The sequence below is a fragment of the Eurytemora carolleeae genome, unplaced genomic scaffold, assembly GCF_000591075.1.
Source record: "Eurytemora carolleeae unplaced genomic scaffold, Eaff_2.0 scaffold216, whole genome shotgun sequence".
NCBI lineage: Eukaryota > Metazoa > Arthropoda > Copepoda > Calanoida > Temoridae > Eurytemora > Eurytemora carolleeae.
The window spans coordinates 93,487-108,236 of NW_019396333.1; the positions used below are offsets into that span (position 1 = coordinate 93,487).

Consider the following 14,750-nt stretch of genomic DNA (forward strand, 5'->3'; position numbering starts at 1 on the left):
AAAAAAAAATATTTGATAAACTAATTTGCTGTTTAGGAACATATTTTTTAACAGAAATTATCGATGAAAGCCATAACAGTAGAATCAAATATTTCATTATCATCATTTCCTTTGCTGTTTCTATTATTTTATTCGCAGATTTCTTCAAAATGTAATTTTCACAATTAAAATAAAGAAAACCTCCAACAAGCGATCCTAGCTGAATGAATTTGCATAAACCTTCGAGATTTTAAAATGAATTTTAATAACTTATTTTCAAACTTTTCTTGACCTCTTTTATGCATGCAACTAGTTTGTTTAATAGTATTTTTTGCATGTTATTTATGAACTGTAAAAAAAAAAAATATTTCTTCTCCTGATTGAAACAACTGGTGAAATATTACAAACGACTTTACGCTCTTATCTAAAATTGTACAACGTAAAATTTTTCAGTTTTTTTCTTCAAAACGTCACTTTCATCTCAACTCTCAGGTCTCTTCCTTTAAATAACTACTTTATTAAGAACCCAGGGAACCAAGTCAATGCTGACATGAAAAATTACCTGGTTTCCAACCAAAGTCAATGCTGACATGAAAGATTACCTGGACTTCAACTAAAGTCAATGTTGACATGAAAAATTACCTGGACTCCAACCAAAGTCAATGCTGACATGAAAATTATCTGGTCTCCAACCAAAGGCAATGCTGACATGAAAAATTACCTGGTCTCCAACCAAAGTCAATGCTGACATGAAAAATTACCTGGACTCCAACCAAAGTCAATGCTAATCTAAAATGTAATAAATAAAAAATCACGATTATATAAAAAATCCTAAATTAAAATTAAAATAATTTCATCACTGTTAAAACCCGTACAAAGCCGTAAACACCCCTTAATCAACCATTGTATTTGGGGATACTCAGTATTTCCAGTATCCTCCAGGGAGGTTTTTTTGTCAATTTTTTTTACAATGTCCATTGTACTTGCACATTCTAGAGATTTTTGCAGTACAGAAAAAAATGTTGAATAGAAATATTTAAAAAGTTATGAAAATTATCATCAAAACATTAAGATCTAATTAAACGATGTCAAATTACTATATGATCTTAATCTTTAGACGACTTTTTATTAAAACCACGCGAGAGTCTAAAACATTGATTTGGCGGACTTTCCCGCCATTTATTTTAACAATAACAACGAATAGCCTACACACATTGAAGACCGATGTGTGGCATATTATGGGGTAGAAAGTTAGGGTTTATAATTTCTGAGAATTCCAAATCCATGTTTATTTTTCTAATCGATTTTTTCTTATTTTTTTGACCTATATTTAATTTAAACTTTTAATTTTTAAGGTAATAATATCATCGGTTGCAAATTCTTTTTTCTTGTTTTGTTTAGGGGAAAAAGTTCAATTAAGATTTAAGATTTTCTTTTTTTTTTACAAAAAACCAAAATCCTTGTCAAATTCTAACCTGACAGCTGGGGATTTTTCCCCTGAAAACCTCTGCAGTCTCCTGGGGAATACAGAATTTAATTAACTATACAAAGAAATAATATAGAGTAGTAGAAATAAAACTGTGGAATACGAAGACCGCGGCTATGATTCTATAAATAGTACAAAGAACCTGAATCACAGCTATTTTAATTGTGCACATTTTCGAAAATTATTATTTTGGAAACTGCACCAATTTAAAGAGAAAAAATCCATGAAAATTATAAATGGTGATATTCAGGGTTCAAAGCTAAAATTATGAACTGGAAAGCTCAGAATATTAAAATTACAGCTGACCTTAACAAGACTAGTATAAGCCAATGCCTCCACGCTATTTTCTTTAACTTCATCCTAGAAACAAATCTTAATAAAAAATAGAAATAAAGTTTTCCAAACTTAGTTTTAGAGAAGTTGTAAAGATAATAAATTCAATTTGAAGAAGCATTTGATTTTGCAGGAAGGTTTCACCAAATTGTTGAACTATTGGAGATTGACAAATCATTCATAGAATAAGTATTGATCAATGACTCTCAAAGAGTTACATGACGATTCACAACAGTATTTCTTTCAACCTTTATTAAAAAAATGGGATATATATCTTCGTTCTACAATAGTAATCTCCTTCCTTATCTCTGTTGCACAAAATAAATTACTTCCATTAAAACCAAAATAGAAAATAAGAAATTTTTAGCTAGAAAAACAGAGTACCCCTAAAATGTTTTGCTAGTACAATTATGAATCAGACATGGAACTCTGAAATGTACAATTATGAATCAGACATGGAACTCTGAAATGTACAATTGTGAATCAGATATGGAACTCTGAAATGTACAATTATGAATCAGACATGGAACTCTGAAATGTACAATTGTGAATCAGACATGGAACTCTAAAATGTACAATTGTGAATCAGATATGGAACTCTGAAATGTACAATTATGAATCAGATATGGAACTCTGAAATGTACCGTTATGAATCAGACATGGAACTCTGAAATGAATGTCATTTAATATAACGGCAATTATTTGCAATCTTAAAGGGAGTGACCGGCTTTGGGGTGGATACGTTTTCAGAATTAGTTTTTTAGATTATTAGATAACGACGACATAAAATGTAAAAAAGTTCTTCAATAAACTACAGACGTCATGTAAAGGAACATGTTGAGAAGATAAAAATTAATCTTATCGTCGAAAATAAATAATCTTGTCTAATTATTAGTTTCTATTTTCTCATTATTCACAAAGATCTTCCACAGATTTTCTAGAATTATTATAGAAAAGACGACATTTGAAGAATTTGAAGAAATCTGCGAATAAATTCAAAGAAGATAAGAAATTCAATATAATAATGAAAACGAAATAATTGATTTTAGCATTGATTTATTGACAAATTTCTTTTGAGAAATATATTGCTAATCATCTAATTAGATTACTGTATAATTTTTACTTTATTTTTCGTTGTCGTTATTTAATAATTTAAAAACTAATTCTGAAAACGTATCAAACCAAAGTATGACTTTTGAACGTTGAATTTGCGCTCAAACTCAGGATTTAAAGATCTTTAAATAGTTTAATATGCCTCAAATGAATCCGAAAGAAGTTTTCCACAACACTGCATACTCAGTTCAACTACCTTACATAGCCGGTTACTCCCTTTAATAAATCATTTATTTTCCTATTTTCCTGAATTCGGAAAAGTAGAAATAATTACAATCTAAATTTATCTCCAGTTTCAGATTATATTTGGAGGATTTTAGATGACAGAATAAACAGTAATAAACAGTTCCAGTTGTTAGAAATGCACTTTAAAGAGACTGTTAGCGTAATTTCAAGTGATCATAATTTTAAAAAGGGGCATTCCAGATTCAATTCAATTCTGCGTAAAAAGTCGGATAAATTTGGAGTGTACGCTACGCGTACTTTGTAAAATCAACAAGAATGACGTCACATTTTTTCCTGGAACATCTAGAATATTCTATTTCCAACGGTTTCAAACATTTGAATATTGATGTTCTACGACTTTTAGAGAGTTTCAATATTCCTTCAGTATGAAAACAGCTTTTTCTTGAGATAAATCAGGAAAGGGTACTGATGTAAATCAGGGATACCCTATATTAAATGGAAGTTTACGCTTACAATCCCTTTAAGCAGCAAACAATCTGCAACTTTGATTAAATAACAGCTTCTAAATCAATAAGATTGAATATCCTGGTTGTAAATTATAAATTAGTAAAAAAAACTTTAGGTTTTTAAGCATAAAATGTTTATAATTTTGAACCTCTGGTTACCTCAAAATCAAAGTTCAACCCATCCATGTTGTACATCATGCTTTAAGTGTGAATAGATTTGATAAATACAAAGAAAATAGACTTTATATACATTTACATGGTTAGGAATGTCAGGAGTGACTCAAAGCAACCCTTGAATCAGAGAACTCTAGACTGTCAGACCTAATTCTTTAATTCCCAACTTTGATACTCGCCAAAATATTGGCTAATTGCTCCCCAAAAAACAAGGTAATTAGGTCAAATAATTTCGATTATAACAAATATGCTTTCATTACAATCTGTAAAAAATTTTATTGAAACCAAACCAAATTATTGTTTTAATGTTTTATTTTCAAACAAAACCATAACACCAATGGTTAAATAGTATGGTTTTCTAAATATACATAGTTTGTGTATATCCTCAGAAAATATTTTATCCTCTACATTCTGCGGCAAACACATTGAATAGATTCAATATCTGAATCAAGATGAAGAAACTCGGCATGTTCAGCAAGAACCCACCATTGGTCACTTGCATCCGCTCTAAATGTTCCTCGATTACCAGAAAATCCCGTATCAGAAAAGCCGGTAAGAGTGCAACCTGCTTTGACCCCGATTAGATCGATATCATTCCTGTACTTCCAGTAGGAACTGAAGTATGGAAAGCTGATTGCACCTTCAGCAATGATCAGCTTCCATCCCCCGGAGCAGCTGGAGCTGTCGTAGACAACACCGCAAGCAGTTCGGGGAACAGGGTCACAGTTGGGTGGTTTACCATCATCAACATTCAAGTCAAAGCTGAAGGCATCAACATCACGACAAAAGGCCTCCTTTAAATCATTGGCAGTTGCTTGGTCTCTGTCAAGCTTTGATAAAAGGCTGGTGCTTAAACTTTCTTCAATGGTTGGTGTTCTATCCTCCGGAATTGTAAAGTTGCTCTCTTGAGGAATTGTTGAAATTAAAGTTTGATTTCCGTCTTGAACAGTTCCGGGTGAAACAGTTGCAGGAACTGCAGGAGTCTGTGCACTTTGTACAGCAGCTAGTATGAGTTTTGATGGTGGCGTATCATATGTTATCGAGCTGCAATCGACATCTATAAATATTTGACATTCTCCAGTTGCTTCGTTCCACTTCATGTCAGGTTTGCATTGACATTTTCCTCCAGATTGTATAGTTAGGTTTGTATTACATATCATGTTCATATCCAACTTCTGGCAGTTTTCGGTAGCAGCACAAGCAATGAACGGATCAAAGTTAGAAGGTCGAGAAATAAATTCTCCACCCAATCTTCCACATTGTCCAAATTTTCTCTCATAACCAGCATTGCACTCACAAAAGCCCCATTCACAATGAGAATTCATGGGACATCCTCCAAAGCATTGATTATTTTTGTAATATGAGGAACGGTAATCATTTCCAAATCCGCCATTGTCATAGTTTCCAAATCCTCTCATCATCATCATATTTTTAAACTCCTGATATCTATGGTAAGCACTATAGGTTGCCATAGTACCAGCAACTCCCAGAGCAGCACCCCCAACAAATCCAGCTGCTACTCCAAGTCCCAATGCCTTCTTGGAAAATCCTTTTTTTTGTTTATACATGTTTGCAGAAGTAAAACTAGTGCCATAATTACTTCCATATCCAGGACTGTAAGCAGATTTATGTGTTTTACTTAAGCCCGGACTTAAAACGGAAGGTTTTGGCCATGTATATCTGTTGGTTTTTCCTAAACCATATCCTCCGGCAGCACCAGCTGCTCCGGCTAGACCATGACTGGCTAGGCCACCTCCTCCAAAACTATTAGATGAACCCATGCTGGGGGCAGATGGTTGAGGATAACCAGAGCCATGAAACCCAGGTTTACCCTGTGATGGGTTTACAAATCCACCTCCTCCTATTCCACCAGTGCTGGTCAATCCAGGTTTGTTCATGTTTCCAGCTGCAAAACCTCCTGCAGCACCTAGTCCTCCGGCAGCTACATATCCTCCTGCATTTGATCCTGCAGGTTTTGGTGCAACAAACCCACCTCCTCCAATAGCTCCTGGAGACCCTCCAACCGCACCACCGCCAAAAGATCCTGGAGATCCTGCAGCAAAGCCACCACCTCCTACAGCATTAGGTTTACCTCCATACTGGGACACTCCACTCGAACCTCCAAGATTACTTCCTCCTGTTTGTTGCTTGGGATAAGAGCTCCCAGAGCTGCTCCATTGTTGCTTGGGATAGGAACTTGCTGAACTTCCTGGTAAAAAGCAAAAATTAAATCCAAGTTACAGAATATTAGATAATTTGAACTTCTATGTATCATCTGATTTGTTTACCAATGTTATTTTGTAAATTGTAAAAAGTATAAACTCATGAATATATTCAGAGTTTAACGCTTCAAAAGTACAAACTTTTAATCTCATCAAATCAATAAGATGGTGGCCCTTTAAATATTTCCTAAATACTTTAGCACTTGCAGTATTTGTTTTTGAGTCACTTTCTAGAAGAAAATGCGATTGATGTTTATTGTAAAGCATACAAAAATTTCCATAAATCTATTCAGTTGCCATTTTTAGTTTTAGTATAAAATATGGCAAGGGTTCTTTTGCAGACAATTTATAAAATAAGGAGAAAATGATAGAAATATATTTGTAAGAATTAACTCTAGACCTCGATTTCACTAAGTAAAAATGTATAAAAATGTTGCTCAAGAAATGATATTTTGAAATTAAAAGAAGGTCTGGAAAAAGGAAGCAAAAAAACGCAATAAAATTTTACATGATAAAAATCTTTAAATTTAAGATTAGTTCTTATAATCTTTATACATAGCCATCAATGTAACAATTTTTAGATTTTATCAAATCTTTTGTCTGATTAAAATTTCACTCTTAAAACAAAGAAAGTGAACTTAGGTAAAAAACAACTACGTTTCTAGACTTTTTCAAATAATCTTTTTTAAACTATTTATGAAAAATCAACGATGTATAATAAAAACAGGAAGATTCTGTTAACAAACAGAAAAAATGTTAATTTTTAATTTGTTATTTATTGAAAAAAACGTTCAATAAAAGAAAACAGAGCATTTTTGAAAAAAGATTATTTTGTATGCTTTATAATTGCATGAATTGCAAACTTTGGAACGTATCCACTGTCCATTTCTTTTTCTAAGTGGATATAAAGTGTCTGCAGTCCTACTCCTAACTGGATATCAAATGTCCAGTCCTACTTCTAAGTGGATATCACGTGTCTGCAGTCCTACTTCTAACTGGATATCACATGTCCAGTCCTAATCCTAACTAGATACAAGGTGTCTAGTCCTACTCCTAACTGGATATCAAATGTCCAGTCCTACTCCTAACTGGACATCACGTGTCTGCAGTCCTACTTCTAACTGGATATCAAAAGTCCAGTCATACTCCCAACTAGATATCACGTGTCCAGTCCTACTCCTAACTGAATATCACGCGTCCAGTCCTACTCCTAACTGGATATCAAGTGTCTAGTCCTACTCCTAACTGGATATCACGTGCCTAGTCCTACTCCTAACTGGATATCACGTGCCCAGTCCTACTCCTAACTTGATATCACTTGTACTCCTAACTGGATATCACGTGTCTAGTTCCACTTCTAACTGGATATCACGTGTCAAGTCCTAGTTCTAACTGGATATCATGTGCCCAGTTCAACTTCTAACTAGATATCACATGTCTAGTTCTCTTTTAACTGGAAATCACGTGTCCAGTCTTACTTCTTACTAGATATCACAAGTTCAGACCAACGTCCAAATGGATATCATGTGTCTAGTCCTACTCTTAACTGGATATCTCGTGTCTAGCTCTACTTCTAACTGGAAATCACATGGCCAGTCCTACTTCTAACTGAATATACCTACTTCTAACTGTCTATACCTACTCCTAAGTGTTTATCACGTGTCTACGCCTACTCCTAACTGGATATCAAGTGTTCCTGAGCTGGGAACTTTAGAATGGTGGATATCGGGATTAATGCTTGATCCACTCTTTTTCTTAATATCCAGATTAAATATTGCTTGTTTTCCTCATAAATTTAATCTCCAGATTAATTAACAGATCGGGATTAAGGATATCACATTCTAAAGTTTTCAGCTCTGGTCCTACTTATGTGATATCATCATGACTCCCTAATGTTGATCATTAAATCTCATAATCAAAAGTTATTTCCATTTTTGTTTATCAAAAAAATGAAATATTTAAATTTTTCATTCCAAAATTGTAGTAAGATTAAAGATTCCATGATTTTGAATTTTTGCTTTCCTGATGACGAACTACTACTGCTACTTCTTCTAAACCATGAAGACCCTGATGACCCTGAGGATCCTGAAGATGATGATCTTGAAGAAGATGAGCTACGACGACACTCAAGACTAACTATGAGAGCACACAGGAACACTATGGTAAGCTTCATATCTGTGAGTCTACTGAAAACGTATCTGTAGTAGCAGATTGAAGCATATGATAACAGATCTATTCAAGTTTTCACGGTTCGACTAGTAGGACCTATATCTACAACTGTGCTATTGGGTAATATTATAAACACAGCTGAGTTAGCTTGGGATTTTCGAACATTTTCCAGGAAGCTGAAGTGGGGGGGGGAGAGGTAGGGGGCCACGGGTATAGGAGGCAACTGGAGGGAAGGGGTGATTAGGGTGGGATACAGAATACCGTCTTCCCTGATTTCATGCATCTTAAGTTCAATACGTAGTTATCAGTAGCGTAACTAGGGGGGGGGGTGAACCGGTTTCGCCCCCCCCCCCATCAGCATATTATTGCCCACACACCCCAATTACTTGACTCCAGCATGATCAAGATTGTGGACCATCTTCACCAAATTTTCTCAATTAAGCAAAAAAAAATAACAAAATTCTTGACGCTTTAGGCATCATTTCTGATGAAGTCATTCTTAATTTATCCTCTTAGAAAAACCTTATGAGTGAATTAACATTACAAACATATCATTTAAGGTTACACAAAACCTAACAACTAAAGAAGAATAATAAAAATATAAAAAGGATTGTATCGGACTATTAGGACTTTTGCAGACTATAAGAGGAAAACAGGGACAGGCCCCTTACTGGCAAACAAGGACAGAGGTACTTTGATCAGAAAGACTATAATGGATTATGGAAAAACGAAATATAGTCAAGTACTGCCAGGATCTACTTAACGCTAAGGACTTCACAGACCTACGATTAAGAAACTATATAGTGGACAAATATGACTAGTGGATGAATTACAAAAAACTGCTTTAGAATGTAATAGGGGACTTTATATACATAACACAAGAACAAGACATGGATATAAGATAACTGAAAATTGTGGTTTCACATTACACTGCATTGGCTTCTGAATTCTGAGTCCTGACTCATGAATTAGCTTTATAAACGTAGATACGCTATTTAGACGAGGGAATTTCATGCTCGCCACAAACTCTAATTTTCAACCATATATCGTTGCAACTTGATGGTTTAAACCTATAGAATAGGAAATAATGGCTACAAAATAGAATACAAAAATATCAATAATTTGGTTCTTTTTCTTCTTGGGTTTGGACTTTTTAAAGGCAAAACAAAAATACTGTGTAACTATTACTTACCTTACATCTGTATTTGACGTCATTGGTTAATTTGGTTCAAGCTCGAACGGTAGTAATTTGAAAAAATCATATTTTTGTGCTAAAAGTGAAGGAAAACAAATCATATGAATTTGTATTTCAAACTGTATTAAATTATCAATAATCAAGAATCGTCTGTTGAAATAAAAATGGATTTGAGAATAATATTTACGCATCTATTTTGTATAAAAAATAGACAATCACTGTTAATGAAAATTTTCGGGCGTATTCAAATATGTTATGTGGTATCTAAACTGATTACATCAAAACAATTCATGGATTACTTTGGCAATGAACAATGCACATAAGACAGTATCAAATGAATCGGATTAAGACATCTTTAAATATCTACTCCAATAAAAATTTAAATTCTTAAAAAGGGAGTGTTCATGAAAAATCTACCTTAAGTCATCGATAATCTTTCGTCCCATTCGTGTATAGTTGATATTTCATAATATTTTTGATTTTGTTTTTTAAATAATATTTCAATTACAACCTTTTTTCGAACATTCCTGGAAAATATTAAAATGTTGTCTTCATTATCAAAAATCCTCGAAACAGGTATAAATGTTTTCAAAAGTAACTCTCAAATCATGAAAGAAAAAAAAATTATGAAATAGTCCCGAATGGTTTGAAGGTAATGGAGTGGGTAGAGTCCCAGATAGGTTGAAGGTAATGGACTGGGTAGAGTCCCGGATAGGTTGAAGGTATTGGAGTGGGTAGAGTGCCGGATAGTTTAAAGGTAATGGACTGGGTAGAGAGCCAGATAGTTAGAAGGTAATGGACTGGGTAGAGTGCCAGATAGTTAGAAGGTAATGGAGTGGGTAGAGTGCTGGATAGTTAGAAGGTAATGGAGTGGGTAGAGGGCCAGATAGTTTAAAGGTAATGGAGTGGGTAGAGTGCCGGATAGCTTAAAGGTATTGGAGTGGGTAGAGTGCCGGATAATTTAAAGGTAATGGACTGGGTAGAGTGCCAGATAGTTTAAAGGTAATGGACTGGGTAGAGTGCTGGATAGTTTAAAGGTATTAGAGTGGGTAGAGTGCCGGATAGTTTAAAGGTAGTGGACTGGGTAGAGTCCCAGATAGTTTAAGGTATTGGAGTGGGTAGAGTGCCGGATAGTTTAAAGGTAATGGACTGGGTAGAGTCCCAGATTGGTTGAAGGTAATGGACTGGGTAAAGAGCCGGATAGTTTAAAGGTAATGGACTGGGTAGAGTGCCAGATAGTTAGAAGGTAATGGACTGGGTAGAGTGCCAGATAGTTAGAAGGTAATGGAGTGGGTAGAGTGCTGGATAGTTAGAAGGTAATGGAGTGGGTAGAGGGCCAGATAGTTTAAAGGTAATGGAGTGGGTAGAGGGCCGGATAATTTAAAGGTAATGGACTGGGTAGAGGGCCGGATAGTTAGAAGGTAATGGACTGGGTAGAGTGCCAGATAGTTAGAAGGTAATGGAGTGGGTAGAGTGCCGGATAGTTAGAAGGTAACGTATTCAGAAAGATTGCCCCCAACTTTTTATTAATTAAGTTACTGATCTAAAATTTAGTTTTTAGACAAGCCTGAATATAGACATTTTATTTAGATTTGTTTGAATTATGTTTTGTTTATCTAAATGTAAAAGTTTAATTTTTTAACATTAAAGGAGTTGCCTTGAAAAATTGACTGTATAATGTAGATCTTCAGTTTTCTGTTTATCACTTTATTTGTTGCATCTGCAGGGTGACTCAAAAAAATGTGTGAATTGCGGCACATGGTGCAAAATTGTACCTTTTTTGTGCAACTCTCCTTTTTAGTTTTTTAAATATTTTTTGAACATTTTTTTGGTATTCCAATGGCCCAAAAGAAAATCCGCGAACCTTTTTTTCTCTCAAAATCAAAAGTACAGAAAAGCAAAAATGTGTATATAAATTATTTCTATCCAAATCTCAAATTTTTTAAAGAATCAATCAAAGAATCACAGAAAATTTGAAAAATTGCAAAAAGAAAATTCGCAATTTTTAGTTCTGGTCAAATTTTTCAGGAAAACTTATTTGGATTATCTAGTTCCTTTCTTCTTAGTATACTCTAAATAATACATTGGTCAGTTGAAATCCTAAGAACCATTATGAAATTAACAATTTTTCCGTAAAAATTATGCCAGAACTAAAAATTGAAAATTTTCTAATTACAATTTTGCTAATTTTTTGAGATTCTGTGATTCAATCTTTCAAAAATTTTAGATTTCGATAGAAACAATTTATTTATACATTTTGTTTTTCTGAACTTTTGGTTTTGAGATAAAAATAGGTTCGCGGATTTTTATTGGGGCCATTGAAGTATACAAAAAAATTAAAACTTTCAAAAAATATTGAAAGGCACTATACAGGAGAATTGCACAAAAAAGGTACAATTTTGCACCAGGCGCTAAAAATCCCACTTTTTTTGACTCACCCTGTAAAATCAAGTTTTTTTTATCAAATTGAGAGTTTGAGAAATTAGAGTATAGTTTAACCCTAAAACATAACTAGCATGTAACTTTGCACTTGCCATGCTAGTGCCATGTGTCACTGAAAATATTTAAAAATATGATATTTCAGCTTTGTGAATGGATTAAAATTAAACAACGCCAAGTTCATAAATTGTTGAGTACCTAGTAGAGATGTCAACGTTTTGATTTTTTCTAATTTTAGCTTTCAATACGATAGTGTTCATCATTAGCATAAAACGTTTGAAATGTTACGTTGCACGTTTTGAAATTGTTTGGCAAAGAGTAACGTTTCGTTTTGAATTTTCTGTCCTTGAATAGCTTATGCAACGTTAAGCTTTTGTAAATGTTAAAGGGACTGCACAGGAAAGGGCGTATAGAATGAAACCTGAGAATCTCAGGCGTTAAACGATACATATAAGACATCTATCTTATGTTCCTGTCTCGAGAAATTGATATAAAACTGTGTCAAATTTGTACAAAACTTTATATATATGCAATTTTGTATAACAGTTGTAGTATTAAACAGATCATATTCAACAAATATGCAACCAATCTGAAAACGACTATATCCCACAGGAGCCTGAGAATCTCAGGTTTGCTCCTATCATAATTTTTTTGCATTTTTAATAGATATAATCAATAATACTATTACATATAGTCTGTATAATCTGTATTACGTCACTATAACTCCAGCCAATGGCAGTGCAGTATACTGGTCACGTGATTGTAAGGCAATAAAAAAGTGAGTGTGTGAGGTAAAACCGAAGGCCATGGCGTTGCGACACTTTCTAGATTTCAGTATATATCTTCACACAACTAGATGGTTTAAAACTTTGACAGTTCAAACTTTGACTTTCTCCACTACCAGAATTCATGGTTTGAAATACCGACATCAGTCTATAACATCAGTTTGCAAAGATAAAGATTAGAAAGTTATAATTTCTAGCGAATTTTAGTTCTTTTTGTGTTGTTTTTTATGTAACTTTCATTGATAGTAAAAATCGTGATTAGTCTAAAAAAACACGATGAAAATTGCAGAATTCTATTTTTTTGTTTGTCTTATGTTACACTTTGAAATTAATACTTAACCCTCGACATTACCTCACGTTTTATGAACAACGTTTTCATCAGACATATATCAAATGTTAGATTAATAAATTTAATATTCAGAGAATAGTTGTGAAATATTTTAATTTACAGAATTACATCTTTTTAAATGTTAAACATTAATCTATTAAAATTTATACTCTGTATCATAAGAAAACCTTTGTTTCATGATTGTTTTATTAAAAACCATTTCTGAAATGTTATATTTTTCATTTAAATGTTCAACACGTTTTTATAAACAGAAATGTATTTTTCAGTTCATAAACGTTAAACTTTGTAAAACTTGAACTTATGCAATCAAATCACAATTGATTTTCTAACATTAGACTTTCATGCTCCCCATTAAAATAAAATGTTACTCTACTGCTTGCGCTAAGTCATTAAGGTGAATTTTCTATTTAATTTTTCCAGTAATTTGTGTTGATTTAATTATCTGACAGCAATTTCTAACATTAAATAACTATCTTCACTGTACATGGTTAGTAAGTCTGTTAATGGTTAGTAGGTCTGTTAATAATTTGTAAGTCTGTTAATGGTTAGTAAGTCTGTTAATGGTTAGTAAGTCTGTTAATGGTTTGTAGGTCTGTTAATGGTTAGTAAGTCTGTTAATGGTTTGTAGGTCTGTTAATGGTTTGTAGGTCTGTTAATGGTTTGTAGGTCTGTTAATGGTTAGTAAGTCTGTTAATGGTTAGTAAGTCTGTTAATGGTTTGTAGGTCTATTAATGGTTAGTAAGTCTGTTAATGGCTAGAGGTGTACTGCTATTAAATTTTATTATAGGTATATATTATTTAGGTATATATATATTTATTAGGTATGTTATATAGGTAGGTTGAGTGAGGGGTACTTTAAATTTAAAAGAAATCAGAGTTTGAACTTAATGAATTTAAGCCGCGTCTCAAATCCGCCAAAAACCGGTTCAAATGATTGCCCGCTTAAATCTTGAAACATTGAATACAATTTTAAGTGGAACCAACAATATTAAAGCCTCATCTCAAATTTAAGGTGCGGCTCTAATTCTTTAAATTTGGCCTCAATTAGCAATATTCAAAAACGTCAGGAAATGTTAAAAGAAAAAGATTATCTGAAATGCAATTAAAAGCATGAAAATTATCTTTTATCTTTAGTTAGATTAAGTAGGAATAAGTTTTAGTATAAAAGGTTTATACAATCATGGATTAAAAAAACTAAAGTTTCAGTCTAGTAATCAGTTTTTTTAAATGTATGGTATATATTATTAAGGGTGAAACATTTTCATGAAACAAAAATCAAGTAGCAAATACTAATGTATTTTTTTATTTTAAACAGCATTTACTAAAAGCATTTTCGATAACATCAAAACTAATCATTGCAAATGGCTTTTTTGGCCAAAAACCTTGTTATACAAGTGTTTTCAAAATATGTTGATTATCAAAAGATATGTCTTGAAAAGCCGAATTCAACACAGCAAACGGTTTGTGAACATATTAAACAAACATGCAATCTAGCAGCATAAAAGTGAAAAAAATAAGGAAATTTCAAAATCAGCTAGTTTTTCAGCTCCAACTTGGCTATGTTTCATTATTTTGTAAAAAGGTTTTTTCCCTTAAATATGGCTTTTGATGCCCATTTCGGCATATTTTGAGAAGAAAAAACTCTTTTACTGGCGTTTTTTATCACAAAAGGTCATTTTCGATGGTCAATTTTGATTTTAGGGAAAATGTAATGTTTCTCAGGATTTAAAAATATATGAGTATTTATTACTTGAAATTGATTCCTTTCAAATTTACGAAAACTCTTTCACCCATGATGTATTATGTCCTCATTC

At 33.0% G+C, this 14,750-nt stretch overlaps 2 protein-coding genes across 2 annotated transcripts in view; both read right to left on the reverse strand.

Annotated features, from left to right (window-relative positions):
- LOC111701120 (di-N-acetylchitobiase) overlaps positions 1–14,750 on the reverse strand; it is a 31,273-nt gene that overhangs the window by 6,465 nt on the left and 10,058 nt on the right. Inside the window, exons 4-6 of the mRNA XM_023472278.1 lie at positions 1,772–1,825; positions 1,455–1,496; positions 741–768 (exon numbers count right to left, since the gene is read on the reverse strand). The gene's annotated coding sequence lies outside the window, so the exon portion shown is untranslated. The remainder of the gene's footprint in view (positions 1–740; positions 769–1,454; positions 1,497–1,771; positions 1,826–14,750) is intronic.
- Positions 4,072–8,286, reverse strand: LOC111701118 (uncharacterized). The gene is made up of 2 exons (XM_023472276.1): positions 8,018–8,286; positions 4,072–5,982 (listed from the first exon to the last, which is right to left on the reverse strand). The coding sequence occupies exons 1-2, from the start codon at positions 8,170–8,172 to the stop codon at positions 4,182–4,184; spliced, it is 1,956 nt and encodes a 651-aa protein (XP_023328044.1). The 5' UTR covers positions 8,173–8,286; the 3' UTR covers positions 4,072–4,181.

Bases quoted from the DNA above. Each gene is read 5' to 3' on its own strand.
- LOC111701118 (XM_023472276.1), bottom strand. From the start codon at position 8,172: ATGAAGCTTACCATAGTGTTCCTGTGTGCTCTCATAGTTAGTCTTGAG. The intron at 5,983-8,017 runs GCAAAAATTCAA...TTTACCAGGAAG, and splicing joins AGTAGTTCGTCATCAGGAAA to TTCAGCAAGTTCCTATCCCA.